This window comes from Drosophila tropicalis, unplaced genomic scaffold, assembly GCF_018151085.1.
Source record: "Drosophila tropicalis isolate 14030-0801.00 unplaced genomic scaffold, ASM1815108v1 contig_393, whole genome shotgun sequence".
NCBI lineage: Eukaryota > Metazoa > Arthropoda > Insecta > Diptera > Drosophilidae > Drosophila > Drosophila tropicalis.
Window position 1 is genome coordinate 711,343 of NW_027172855.1, and position 14,695 is coordinate 726,037.

Sequence of the window (14,695 nt, forward strand, 5' to 3'; positions counted from 1 at the left end):
TTTTTTTTTTTTGATATTAGGGCTTCGAATACGCCACACACGAACTATATTGTTTTTTTTAAACGCCGCCGAAATTATTGCAGTTGCTCGACTAGCCAAAACTGCCTTTATATATTCGGTCCACGCACTTTTTTTATTGTGCTTCGATTACGCCACACACAAAAAACACTCCGCCGCCGAAATTACTACAGTTGCTCCGCTAGCCAAACTGCCTTTAAATTCGAACGCACGCACTTTTAATTTCTTAAGCAATAATATTTTGCTTTTATTTTATACTCTGTCTCTTACCACTGGTGGGGAAAACAAGAGTTATTTATTTTGCTACCTTTAGCTGGTCTTAGCATTTACACTTGCATTAGATCTCAAACTCTTAAGGAGCTGATTCACTCTCTGAGTCTCTTACCACTGGTGGGGAAAACTACAGAGTTCCTTTGTTCTCGAAGGACCAAAATGAAGAGGAGTTCAGCACCGCAAACTAAAACACCATCTTCATTCGTTGAATTCAAAATATGAACTGATTTTATTAACAAACGTCTTGTGTACATCAAAGAATTCTTAGACTCTAAGAGGCGACAATTGTTCTTAAAAATGCTTACTCTAATGTTTATATTTCATGCTCAGCGTCGGTTACTTGATACCGCGCCGCTGTTACAATCTTAAGTGTTTTCCACAGAGTGTGGATGCATGTTTTGTTTGGTTTTTGAGCCATACTTGAAATATGAATTTGTATCAGCTATTTTTGTTTTTGGAATTAAGCCATAATTGTCATAGGAATCTTTATGACTTATTTTTCTTGTATGTTTTGTGTATTTCGTTGTTCAATCTGATTTGGTGAAGCCATTTCAGATGAACGCGATGTTTATTCTTAAACAAAGTAGATACCCTGAGCATAAAATACCGATAAAAAAAAATTTTTTAATAGCATCCCTGCGTTCGTACCAGGGTCTCAAAGTCAGACGTCAAAACAGTTCCGAATATTTAAAAATGCAGCCTGAAAGTATGCAATCGGGTCAAATTTTATAGTTTTCGACAAATCGCGGTAAAGCCATGGTGCAATTCCAAAAAAAAAAAATTGAAAATTTCTTTAAGTATTTCCAGCATGCTTGCAAAATTTCAACTCTCTAGCATTCAAACTGTAGTTTATGCCAAAAAATCGAAATCCAGACCATAGTGCAGTGATAAGAGCCTTAAAAGAGTTCACTCTGCAGTTTTGAGTTATGAGTTCGGTCCATAATTCATATTTACACAAAACGCAAAAGAAATTATTAGATAACTGCATGTGAATTATAGCGTGGTAGTTACTCTTTATATAGATGATTCTATAATCTCGTAATCTCATAATATTAATACTTTCAATATTTTCGTTTAGTTAAGAAAACTCTATAATATCTAATATATTCTATTTAAATCAATAAGCGCATATTTCAAAACTTTGACCCGTCTTAAAACTGTTTTTAAGATTTGAGACCCAGAAGTCTAGGCATAATACTAAAATTACACCTGTTGTCGTATGATAACTATTTAGTACATTTATTCTAAACAAATAACATATACCAAATAAATTGACTTTCGATTTTTCTAAGATTTTATGCAATAAAATCTAATCGATGTTTCCTCGAGAGCAGGAACAACAAACAAACTAAAATGCGTAAAGCGGCAATTGTAGTAAAATTCATGAGGCAAAAGGCAAAGTGCGTTGACTTCATCTACTGTATATGCCAATAGGCCTATAGACTGAACTGAGACTGGTCTGTGGATAAATCTCCATTATTTTGTATGTGGTTGGGTGTTTTTTTTTTTTTTTTTTTGCGGAAGAATTTTAAGAATTTGTAAATTAATTGAGAATGGAAATTTATCAACAACAAGAATGAAAGGCTATTGACACATTTCAAGGATTTTCGAGGCATATTTTGAAAACACACACAAAAAACATTGAACTCGACGACCACATTTCGATTTCATTTTACACAAAAAAAAAAAAACTAAATAAAATTAGAGAAGAATATTATGCAGCTTTAAGGTAAACAAGATGTGAAAACAAGAGTAAAGAAAGACATTGTTGATATTCATTATCAAGGAGTTAAATTTGAAATGGAATTTTATTGCCAGCTGCTTTGAGCGATGGTGAAAATAATTTTTAAGAAAGTCCTTTTGTTTAGGTGCTAAAATTCGTTGGGATTTTCAACTTAAAGTTAATGCTGTAAGCAGGGCAATAACCTTTTAACTTGATTCTATTTTAACCTAATATAATATACGAGCACAATAAACTACACGGATTAAACCATTGGATTTATTAAATTAAATAAATTTTAAAAAATAAATTGATTGGTTACATCTATTTGAATTTATTCCTGTTCTTGTTTTTATTTATACAGGGTGTTAAGGTCAACAGTTTCTTATCGCAAGTGCTATGTTTAATGTCAATGATGTAAATTGTTTCATGATTTCAATCAACAATATGGAAAATGATTGCCAAACAGAAAAAACAAAAATATTTAAAAAAAAAAAAAAGAAATAACGATTCTTTAGGCCCTTTTGGGCTTGTGTTTAATCCCACTTAAAAACCAGGTTACACTTACAATCAATGCCAATGGCGGCACCCAAAAACAGAAGTCGATCTGAATAACTTTTATAAATGCAGCAGCGATTAGATACTCTTTTCATACCATACTCTAAGCAATAGCTACAACAACAGAGCTGTCAATCAAGGTGGAAATATATTTCAGCCGATTAGAAGTGTATAAAATTGAACTAGTCGCGACTTCTTTCAACACTTTTAAACACTTGTTATCTCTGCGAAATCATTCGGTTTACACTTTGTGGGTTTCCCATTGTATTTGGTATCAAACTGTTTGCCCTTTGAGTTCAAGTACAAACTTTGGCAATTAAAGCAAGAATAAAGTAAAACAAAGTGTTAAATATACCATTCAAAGTTTTTGAGTTAGCGCGCACTACATGTAAAATTACTAAAATTAAATTAAACTATATACAAATTTTTATTTTATACTACTTACTATAATTTTGCGCCACCTTGTATAATGCTCAAAAACAAAAACTTATAAGCAATTTAAAAAACTAATTGAATTAATTTACAAACATTTTAAGAAATTTCGTGGGTTGGACTGATTGTTATTATATCCACAGAATACATTAGTATCAACTAAGCAAAACAAAGGTCTTTCATAGATAGATAAAAACTAAAAAAAGATGTATGGCTTTATTTTATAGAACTTTTTCTAAAAAAAAGATGCTCGAACTAATTTAGTTATATACTATAAATTGGCGATGTCCTGTGAGTCATTCAAGTCAAGTTTAGAGATGGATGGAGAGATAAAGAGAGGGAGGGAGAACTGCGAACAAGATAGCGAACAAACTGGGAATTTTTCTACAAGGAAATGGGTACATGGACTTTAAATATAAATATGAAACGCATTGGAACAAATATTCAATTCTATAACCTATATAATATCTATCAATAACTCGGTTAAAAAAGATTAAAAAATTCGCAAGAGTATACAAACACAGGCATGCACTTTCTGGTTATTGTTTTTTTTTTTTTTTTTTTTTGCCACTGACAATATGTATTAGGAATTGGAGGCTGGTCGGGGCGGGGCGGAGTTAACAATTTTCAATGCGTCGTTGACAGTTTCAGGTTGTCAATCGTTTTATGTTCTTTTGTCTTTCTGTCTGCCTGTTGGCATCATGTAGGTGTTAAGAGTTGTAACCTGGTTGTAAGCATTTGTAAGATTAAGCTATATGAAGTGGAGCCTTCACACCTCCGTCGACCTCTATCTATCTCCACCTCCTTTATGTTTGCCAACTTTTAAATTGTCTCAAGATTAACATAAACAATAAAATTCAATGGCCTAGCAAATAATATTGAAAAAAAGAAAATTTGTTCAAACATTACACACCTTTTGGCATGGCGAAGAAAAAGAAAAAAGAAAAATAAAAAGAACGAAACATCAGACATCAAATTTCAATTAATGCAACGGTCAGAAGAAAGCCAATACATAGAAAGCTTATCTAAATGACCTCTACTACCTAAAAAAACACAGACACACACACTCAAACAATGGTTTACATCAGCAAAAGGCAACAATAGGAAACCAAAATACTGGAAACCAACAACAAGTGTTGCGGTCAGGGCAGTTTTAAGAAATCTAAAGTTATTTGGAAAAGCTGAGATTTACATATATGCACTTGTATATACTTCCAATGTTACCTAAGATGGAAGCAAGGGCTTCGCCAGATGTGAGCAAGGGAAGGGAAGTTGTCTCTTCTAAAGCGTTATATTTGGCCTAATTTCTAATCACGATGTATTTAATAAATTTAGTTAAGCCCTTTTGAAAATTGGCTGCGCTCTAGGATAGAAGAACTGCATTACAGAAGAACGGAAGAATAAGTACATTATGAAACTAATTTGATAAAAAAAACGACTTTTTCCAACAATAAGATCTAGGAATCTTAATCTTTGATTGGCGTTAAAGTCTAGAAATATAATTTGTAGACACACTGTTGAATCTTTTACCGATCTGATGCTATATTTCTAGGCAAATTTTATTTTGGAGATGACACTCAAAAGCGATTAAATTTGGTGATTAAATTAAGATTAAACTTTTTGAAATGCGGAACAGAATGACCGGCAATATATTTTAAACGAAAATTAGCTTAGATTCGATGTTTTCAGTCCATTTTCTGTTCATTATTAAATTTAAATGAGTTGAACAATTTTACAATTTCTATACCCTATTCCAAGATAGGCCGGCACAGTTTTTGCTTTTCAGACAGATAGGCAATGTCTGCTAAACTGAATTTCACAGTTGGGCAATTAATGTTTCAATAAACGGTTTATACAACCCTACCTCCCCCTCCGCAGCCATCTGTCCGTCTGCCTGTCTATGGGTAAGCGAATTTGTAAGTTGCCACTGCCGCCTCATGTTGCATACATACACACACTTGGACACTTATTGCCTAAAAAGAAGCTAATAGAGGGGAGTCGGGGTAAATGTTATTGAAATTGGCTTTTTATGTTTGGGAATGGATTGAGCGTACGGGATTGGAGGGAATGAGCAGAGAAGATCAGCACTTTGTTTTGTGTTTTTGGCTTCAGTTTACATTGAACTCTATGTTAATTGCTGGCCATTTTCAATCGTATTTATGCTCACGCCTTGCTCACGTTTTGGCCATCAAGTAAACAACATCAGCCGGGCTAGAAAATCCCCTTTAGGCTCGAGTGCGTTGAAAATATGTGGAAATTGTAATTGCTAATTGCCAATTTTATGGCCAATTCTTAACACAAAATTATGCTCGAGTTCTTGAAAAGTCTGGTAAGATGAAACCGAAATCAAATACAATAAACATCCAAAAAGAAGCTACACTATGGGGATCAAAAACTATTTGAATTTTTTATAATAAGTGTAAGCTGGCAATACAACAATTGAGGCATGGAATATTACTTGTATATATTAGTCATTCATAATCGATTTTTTACTCCCCATGTTAAAAGATATTATAAAACGAGTAAAAGCGTCTATTTTGATCAGTTATAAATATGTCTTTATCGGTTCCTGCCAGAGACTGTACTGTAAATGGATCTGTAGTTCCATGTGCTACAGTTTGCCCCGAGACATGCTTTGTGAAATCTCAAAATTGTGATTTCCAATGCTGGAAAAATGGTTGTGAGTGTTTGTCAGGATACATTATTGACGAGACACTTGTCGCATGTGTGCTTCGCAAGGATTGCCCATCGAACATAGAACAAGTAACTAAGAGTTTCCATCAAGTTAGAAAATTACCCTGGTTTCACCGTTAGGACGGTAAGCTGTTTATTTCTTAAGCAAAAAACAAAATGAATAAAAAATAATAATTTAATCCAACAGTTAAATTCAATGTTAAAGATCATCGTGACATTTCCTTTTACTAGATGCCAGTTGTATGTCCTTAAAATGAAGTTTATGTTAACTTTTAATTATCAAATTTTTAGTCTCTAATTTATCAAAATATTCAATAAAATAGAAATCGACAGAAAACTTGCGAAGATGAAACAATTGGATTCAGTTATTTGATCAAACGATATGTCAAACTAGCGAGACTAATTCGGTAATGTCCAATGCAATGGCAACTCAATACGCCCTAAAAGGAAAATTGCCTTTTCCAATCAATTTATATTTATTATAAGATTTAAAGATATAACTTATTGATGCAAAAACCCCTTCCCTTCACCCTTGTCGACGCCCATGTCACAAAACCTAAACCCATTTTAAGTGTAAAAGCATTTTTCGATTAAAATAAGATAACAAAAATATTATGACCAAATTTTTTGCGAGCAGAGACACGCCCCCCAGCAAAGCTGACTCCCCCCCCCCCCAGACAATTTCAGTATTTAATAAATATTTGCAAAATGTTTAAAAATGAAAGAATTTTGTTAAGTACTGTTGTTGTTTGTGTTAAGCCAACCCTGGCTTATCACTTCCAACAGCTGGTGCCTAAGAAAAAGAAGGTCAAAGGTGAGAGCCACTGGCCAACTGCCCCTGCCTGTATCTCTACCTCTTATTCTCTGGCTGATCTGCACGTTTCGCTCATTTGGCTAACGTGATAATAAAGTGCAAATAATATGCCTTACACACACCACTACACACAACACACAGACACAACACAACAAGTTAAAGTTGAAAATGAAAATTTCAGCTTATGCCAAAAAGACAATTGTTGGGTCTACAACTGCAATGCCGACGCCGACGCCAACTCCGACCAAAAACTGTGATCACCAAGCTGTGATAGCTTCCACAAAATGTTGGCAGCCCCAGCCAAGTTTTCCGCAATCGATGCAACAACAGCAACAACATGGCATTATCTACGATGGAAATGCACCTGACGCTAGATTTCATGAGGTTTTTCCCTGTCTTATACTCTTAACCAAGCGAGAGCAAGTTGATTTATTCAAGAATTTTACCTCTATAATTTATTTATATTTTTAAACTAGGAACCTCAAGCCGGATAAAAGGTTTCATTGAAACGAACGTTAAGAATAACTCTGTTTCTGGTTTTGAAAACTTTCAATAATTCTTAAAAATTTTAACAAAAAGAGTATGGGTATTTTCGTATATTTCAAATAGCATTGAAACCTTGCTTCGTTTTTTTATTTTTACTCTTTTTAGCTGGGATATTTGCACGATTTTTGTGCTTCGGTTTGGGGCGTTGGTTACCAATTTTATGGTTATATGCATTAACCCACTAAAAACTAGAGAAAATTCTCTACAAATATGTCGTTTGAAAATAATTAAACAATATTTCATTTATAAACGTTTTAAGGAACTTGTAATTCTTAAGGTTTCATCAAGTAACGATACTTCTGAAATTATAAATTTGAAAATGTTGAACTAAGTTTTTGGTTTTTAATGGTCAACATTCTTACTTCCTTATGTTCGGATCATTTACATCAGAGTTTTAAAAATTCTCACAGGCAATAAGAATAGGATTTAGTAGGGTTAAATGTTTTCTGGCCCATATTACAATTTTAAGCGCTTTGCTGCATTCTAACGCACATAAAGTTGTGGGCAGCAATAGTAACAGCAGCTAGTCAAATCCCACTACAGTTCCAGCTTCAACTTCAGCATCAAATTCAGCTTCAACTGCAACGCCAACTTATTTACCCTGCAGGCTCGACATTTGCAGTTGCTTTTGACTAGCTTGCTGGTTATTTTTTTCTTTTGTGTTGTTGTCTGCTTAGCTCGTTATACGGCAATTACTCGACAAACAATTTTTACCTTTAGCCTCAAGTTCAAATTTCAAAATCAAAATCAGGCAGAGACCCACAGCCAGCTAGCTAGCTAGCCAGCCTGCTGAAGACTGAAGGGGATTTGGGTAATTGCTTGAAGATTTCCCATGGGTAACCTGTTCCATGGCGACGACCGACTTCCAACTCAACTGTAATCACTCACTCACTCACAGGTAAAGTCTGGTCTGTCGGTTTGGTTTGGTCCACAAGGTGTTAGGGCCAAGCAAGTTTCGCATAGAGGGACACGAACTTCAAATCAAAGCCAAGTTAAGTGCTAGTTGTGGGTCTAGGAGTAGGGCCGAAGTAAAAAAAACAACACCAACAAAAAAGTGAACTCTTTTAAGCCAGATTTGCATGTGGCAACAAAACATTTTGGAATGTGGCCAAATTATACATAAGAGCTCAGGTAGGATGAGCCACTTGCTTAGCCTTGCAAGTCGCCTCCAATGCAACATCACAGGTTGCACCATCACCATCATCATTATCATCATCATGGGCATACCAGCATCGCAGAAGGCCACCGACAACTTAATTGTAACTTACCCAGATACACTTAGCTCCTGCTTGGATATTAAAAACTAATTCCCAAGCTGTTATTTACATTTAAATTTGTTTTCTAAATCGATTACTAATAGGTATTAGGATCTGGTGTTGCAAAATCGGCACACAAAAGTATACTGTAGAAAGTTAACGATTCTTAACAGGTTTTATCGATTGCCCTTTGTTAGATGCAAAAGATTCCAATGCTTCTTTAAAATTATAAAACAAAATACTGTTTTAATGCCTATAGCACAATTTTGGGTTCAAATTTTACTCATCTTAAAGTGTAAGATATTATGGATTATAGCAACCAAGTTCGTCTTTGATACTATGTAAATTGCGTTAAAAATCCTAAAATATTGAAATTTTAGTATATTATTAATGTTTTATACAATGTAATGATAAATGTGGTCACTTTCAATAATTTGACACAAAAAATTACCCTAAAAATGTCAGCCTATGAAATTAATCCACTAATTACTATTATTAACTATCTACTAATTTTCGATTTCGCATTATAAGTTTAAGATAATTTTAATTACTATAGGTCGGGATTGTTCAAGTTAAAGTCAGCTTTATCCCAAAACTTTGATATTAAGAACAATTCCCACTAATATAAAGTTGGTGACCCACTTTCGCATGACCTTCTTAACCTACTTACTTATGTAGTTTGTTGACCTCTTTTCTCTTTTAGCCGTGGTTATGCCCTTATCCTATATTCCCTTTTTCACTCAGCTGATTTTGGCTTCCTTTTTCACAACACATAACAAACACACACACATTTTGTCACGCAAAATGTGTGTAGAAATTTTTGCCATAGCAACCGCTTCCATCAATCATTATATTTGTCCCTGAAATCAAACGCAAAAAGCATCCTCCGAGCCAGGCAAACAGAACGAGACAGTTAGAGCCACTTCCGGTAAGACCAGAATTTTTCGCAATTGCCGCAGGATTCACACATAAAATGTGGTACTTAGAGAGAGAGAATGATAACCGTAAGGGAGAACCAAAACTGTGTCAAGGGTCATATCAACAGAGTGACGGAGAAAGATGTACTGAAAGAGAGAGAAAGGGAGAAAGAGAGACAATTGAGCGCGCAGCTGCTAGTGTCATGGTTACGCATTGGTCCTCTCTCTCTCTCTCTTTGTCTCTCTGCAACAGAATAATAGTCCTCTTTTTGGTCTTGCGATTGCTGTTCGCCTGGTCGGCGAAGGCGCCAAAATTCAACATTTTCAGTTGTGTGCGTGTGAAATAATCATCATCAGTGGTAATCACTGATGCTGGAGCAGCAGGTGAGCCACTACACAAAAAAGGGGAAAAACTTTTGAGTGGTGGATTCTTTTTTTCCCTCAGTGAGTTGCCGGGCCACTCACTTGAGGGCACACACACACACAATCCCACAATCAAGTGGAGTAACTTTTGAAGGATAATCCCCTTTTTGGTTTTTTTTGCCTGCTGAATTCTGCGTGGATTTAAAATCTGTATAGATAGATATATTTTTATATATTTATATATGCTGGAACAACAACTTATTTCACTGCGAGAGAGAAAGAGAAAAGATTGAACTCAAGTTGTATGAACATGGCGTAGATTTTACTTCTCAAATGTAATGGGCACACAGAATCACGCAGAAGGGAACCGGGAGAGCTCTAAAGAGCATGTGAGAGTGTCAGAGTCCTTGTCGGATATTAGGATGAAAGAGTCCCGCTGCACACATTATCACAACGTTACGCATTTTAGGCGAACAGGCTAGCAAAGCAACGAACAGCATTACACATACTAAAACTAGTGAATGAACCATTGAAGCTTCCTACAGAATGCACAGCGTCCCAGTGAAGGACACACACAAAAAAAAAAAGAAGGAAATACGGGAAATATGTATATATAGGGGGTACGCTGTTGTGTTCCTTTCTCCCAAAGAAAGCAGAGGGAATTCTATACCCACACTCACTCACAGTATACTCACTCACCCTCTCACTCACTTACCCACTCACTCATTCAACCACCCATTTAGTTATCAATTTCCCTCCTTCCCGCTTTTCTCTTTTCAGTCTTTCTCTATGTTTTACGCCAGGATAGCTATCCTGACAGTGGTCTTACACGCACACACAGGGAGACAAACTTGCGGATGGTGTAGAGATGGTAACAGAGTCACAGCTTCCAAAAGAAAGAAAATCAGACAGCACGGATTTTATCTGAATGTAACAAATGCATCGACTTGTTACTTACCCCTTATACGTAATCTTTCTATAATATTTGAAAAGGTATTTTCAAAACTTTTCAAAATAAGCTCAATAACAAAGAACAACAGAATTATAGACAGTTCTCGGGATTAATGAAAAATAAAGTAGAACTAAGCATTATCATTGCATGATTTTCTCGTTCGTCATGCCATTCGAGCATACTTTTAATTGATTTTCATAATGAGTAAGACAAATAGTGGGAGGAAATGCGAGTGCTTTTGACTTTGGTCTGAGAGAACTTTATTCGCAACAGTGAGCCATAATTTTGCCCACCCCCACACATTTCGATGAGAAGAACTTTCAGTTAAGTGAGGGCAGCATTCAGGTTGCTTCTACTGGGCACTCAGGTTTAATGTGGAGGGTTTTGAATTTTAGTGCTTGCCTCCTGTCACAAGAGAAAATATAAACCATTTCATGCCATCTAAAATGTAAGCAACTTTTCCTGCTGCTCCTGCTCCTGTTCCTGGTCGTCGACGTCATAAACATGCGTCGCGACGCATGTGTTTGGTAGCCATCGATTTTCACACGCCTCTTGGGAAATGATAAGAATGCCAAAAGTTTCAGGCAAACATAAAAATGCGAATGTGGCGCTCGGGATGCTGGAATATGCGATACATACATAAAGCCATTTGGTTGGCAAAAAGGTAGGGCCAGCTACAGCCGATCGATAGAAATTTCTATATACTATTTACAACTCTTACGCTGTGATAAGAGTGCGTTCAAGTGAGATTGGGGAAAACAAAACAAAACAAAAATTAAATAAAATGACTTTGATAAGATTTCATTCAAGTATTAACCTCTTGAACAAGTCTTTACACGGTTTGTTTGACAATTCGTTTTTGATTACACTCCTTAAAAATAAAGTTTTTCTTGACCTGTTAAAATGCATACGGCAAAATATTTTAGCTTTATAATAATTGCTTAATTAAAAATAGCGATATTTTTGATTTGCAATTTAAAAACATAGAAATTATAGTTTCACATGGCCTACCATGAATTTTACTTACATTAACTGGAATCAAGAGCCATCATGGCGCTACTTAAGATTACTCAGTGAACTTTGACTGTTTTTTTTATTTTAACCTTAAGCAAATCAAATGATGATGCTAACATAAAACTAAAGGGCTCCTTGTTAGAATTTGTTTGGATAATCAAAGCTTTTTTCTTTCTTCTGATAAGTTTTTCGCGTTTTTCTTGAACATTAATTTAATTTAAACGCCGTCAAATCACTGGCAAATTATTCACTGTCAGGCAAAATGCAAATTTAAGACCAAGATCGCAAAGCGAACTGACAACAATAAACAAAAAAGAAAAACTAAAAACGAAATATTATTACCAAATGCTTTGATTAGTAGAGACTGATAACAACAAGAAAATCGAAAACAAATCGAGAGGCAATTGGAGGCAAACATTTTGCATTGTGCTTTTGTGTCTTTGTCGATTTAAGTATTTATTGCAATTTTCAAGGCAAGTAGCTTCAGGTCCTAACTGAGAGACTTTAATTTGTTTTATTGAACGAACTAAAATGAAGTTGAAACCGATGCCGATGATAAGAATACAGTCAGAGCCAGAGCCATTACTACATACTAAGCAGGTCAGGGCTGAGGTCTGAAAAATCTCTGGCCTTATGTGTCTACACGTTGTATACTTAATCTGGAAGTTTTTTTTTTCATTTGTATTTTTTGTGTCTTGTGTCGTTTTTTTCTTTTTTGCATAACAATTGAACGTATTCAACGACAAGTAGCTTGTAGAAAATCAGATGTATTTTATACTATATAATACCTTTAGGAAGTCACTGAGGGCATTCCTCGGACATATGACAGACAATGGCCAAGTGGATTGGATAACAAAAGGTAGGGAAACAAAATAATAATAAACAAAAAAAAAAAAAAAAAGCAAGGAAGATCAGATCAACATTTTTACCCATCATCCTATCCCCCCATCTCATGCCTTCTCTAATGTAAATTACCTGCCATAATCATGCCAAAGTCGGTCGTCGTCTTGTGTTACAGTAACTGCTAGAAAATTATATAAAAAAAAAAGAAAAACGAGAGGAATGAAAGAGAGAAGAAAAAATTACTTATTATTATTGTCGAAATGTTTTAATGACAAACTGTTGATGCCATGTCACGAACTTTTACCAGTTTGCCAGGTTCTCCACCAAACTAGTCAAACAAATGAAAAGCAAAAAGAGAGGGACAGGATAGACAGTTCACGAGTTTGTAACAGATATCACCAAAAGGTTCATGTTATAGTTAAGTTTTTTTTTATCTTTTTTTTATAAGCTTGCATTTGAAATGTATATGGTTTATTTATTTTTTGAATTTTTTGAAGAAAGTGCAACTCGTTGATGATTAATGTCTTCCACCTTGAATCTAGATTCAAAATTACAGAAGACACTTTTAAGTGAGCACCATTTAAGAGCAAGGCAGTTTTAAACTTAGGAGCCTTTTCAAAAAATTAATATTAGAAAACAGAAAGGAATAATACAATTTTGTTACATTGAATTAAGAATAATCTAACTTTTTCCCCCTTCTGTACAAGAGCTGTTCAAAAAGTAACTCGAGTAGGATCGTCTGAGGTCAAAGTTAAAAAAATTCTACCATGGTGAGTATGACCTGATTCAGAATTTAAGGATTTTTTTTTAACATTTTATTTTCAAACATCGATTTAATGGATAGAGATTTATGGAAAAACTTTGTGATAATTCTAATGGGCCTTTTAGGGGCACCAGTTTTAATGATAAGTTTTTATAAATATACATAAATCGAAAGGAATTCCGCACAGTTTTGAACTCTGAGTGAAATATCAGTCGGTTTTTGTATTCGGTTTTTTTTTTTTTTTTTTAATTGGTTTTCCAAATAATTTGATCCTGTCAAATGAATGAGAATTGGACAATTCGAACTTGTTCACCTTTGATTCATTGGTTGCCTGCTAAGAATAATTCCTACCGAGTAAAATAAGTTGTAGTTTATGATATTAAGCAACCTTTGTATTTCTATTCAAACATTTCAATTTATATAGGACATCAATCAAGACGTTTGCTCACACACACACACACACACACATTTAAAAAGTTGTATAACAAAGAGTTATAGTAAAACAGTAGAAGGGAAAAATTCAGATAGAAATAAATTCAGTATTTTTAAATTTCGGCATATTTAAAAGTAAATATTATTTGTGGTTTGGCCAAAAAAAAAAAAAAAAAAAAAAACAGATTAATTAGTAATCACCTAGTAACAGTCACCTGAAGTTTTAAGAATGGAAGAATATTCACGAGAGCCATGCCCATTTCGCATTGTAGACGACTGTGGTGGAGCTTTTGCCATGGGTTGTATTGGTGGTGGCATCTTTCAGGCACTCAAGGGTTTTCGCAACGCGCCCCAAGGCATGAAACGTCGCATGGTTGGCGGAATGATGTCGGTTAAGGCACGTTCTCCCTATATAGCAGGCAATTTCGCCGCCTGGGGTGGCGTCTTCAGCGTTATCGATTGTACTCTGGTGCATTTAAGGAAAAAAGAGGATCCATGGAATTCAATTATAAGCGGTGCGGCCACCGGCGGAGTGTTAGCCGCACGAAATGGTGTTGCCGCGATGGCGGGTAGTGCCATAATTGGAGGTATTCTACTCTCACTGATTGAAGGCGTTGGCATTATCTTTACACGCATTTCAGCCGAATCATTTCGCAATCCAGCACCAGTCTTCGATCCGCGATACGCTCGAACACCAGGTGCTGGATCCGGTGATTTTATAGATGTGGATACCATGAGTTCATCTTCAACGGGTGGCAATGGATTTAGTATTGGTGCCCCTATGGGCGAATATCAATAGCTGAATTCGATAAATGATTTCATTAAATAAACCAAATTTCACACGGTGGTGTGGTGACAAATTAATGCAATAATATTCATAATAACATCGTATTTTAATGCAGCAACAGGTAGCAAGCAACTTAAACTTTCATCCTTTTCACAGACATACACACTTACAATGAAAGAACCACAACAAACACCTGACACGCGTCTCAACCATTGGCGAATAATAATGCTTGCGTGTTTGTGTTTACCTGTTCTCACCTTGCATGCTTACCTGCCACCTCTCTCTTAGAGAGCCTGCGCCGGCGCATAGAGTC

The 14,695-nt window shown here is 35.3% G+C and overlaps 1 protein-coding gene across 1 annotated transcript; it reads left to right on the forward strand.

Moving 5' to 3' along the window:
- The first annotated feature begins 13,592 nt into the window (after positions 1-13,592).
- On the forward strand, positions 13,593-14,455 carry Tim17b2 (Translocase inner membrane 17). The gene has a single exon (XM_068284718.1). It carries the CDS (start codon positions 13,825-13,827, stop codon positions 14,392-14,394), a length of 570 nt encoding a protein of 189 aa, XP_068140819.1. The 5' UTR covers positions 13,593-13,824; the 3' UTR covers positions 14,395-14,455.
- Positions 14,456-14,695: the final 240 nt, after the last annotated feature.

Excerpts from the sequence above, each read along its gene's own strand:
- Tim17b2 (XM_068284718.1), top strand. The coding sequence starts at position 13,825 with ATGGAAGAATATTCACGAGAGCCATGCCCATTTCGCATTGTAGACGAC.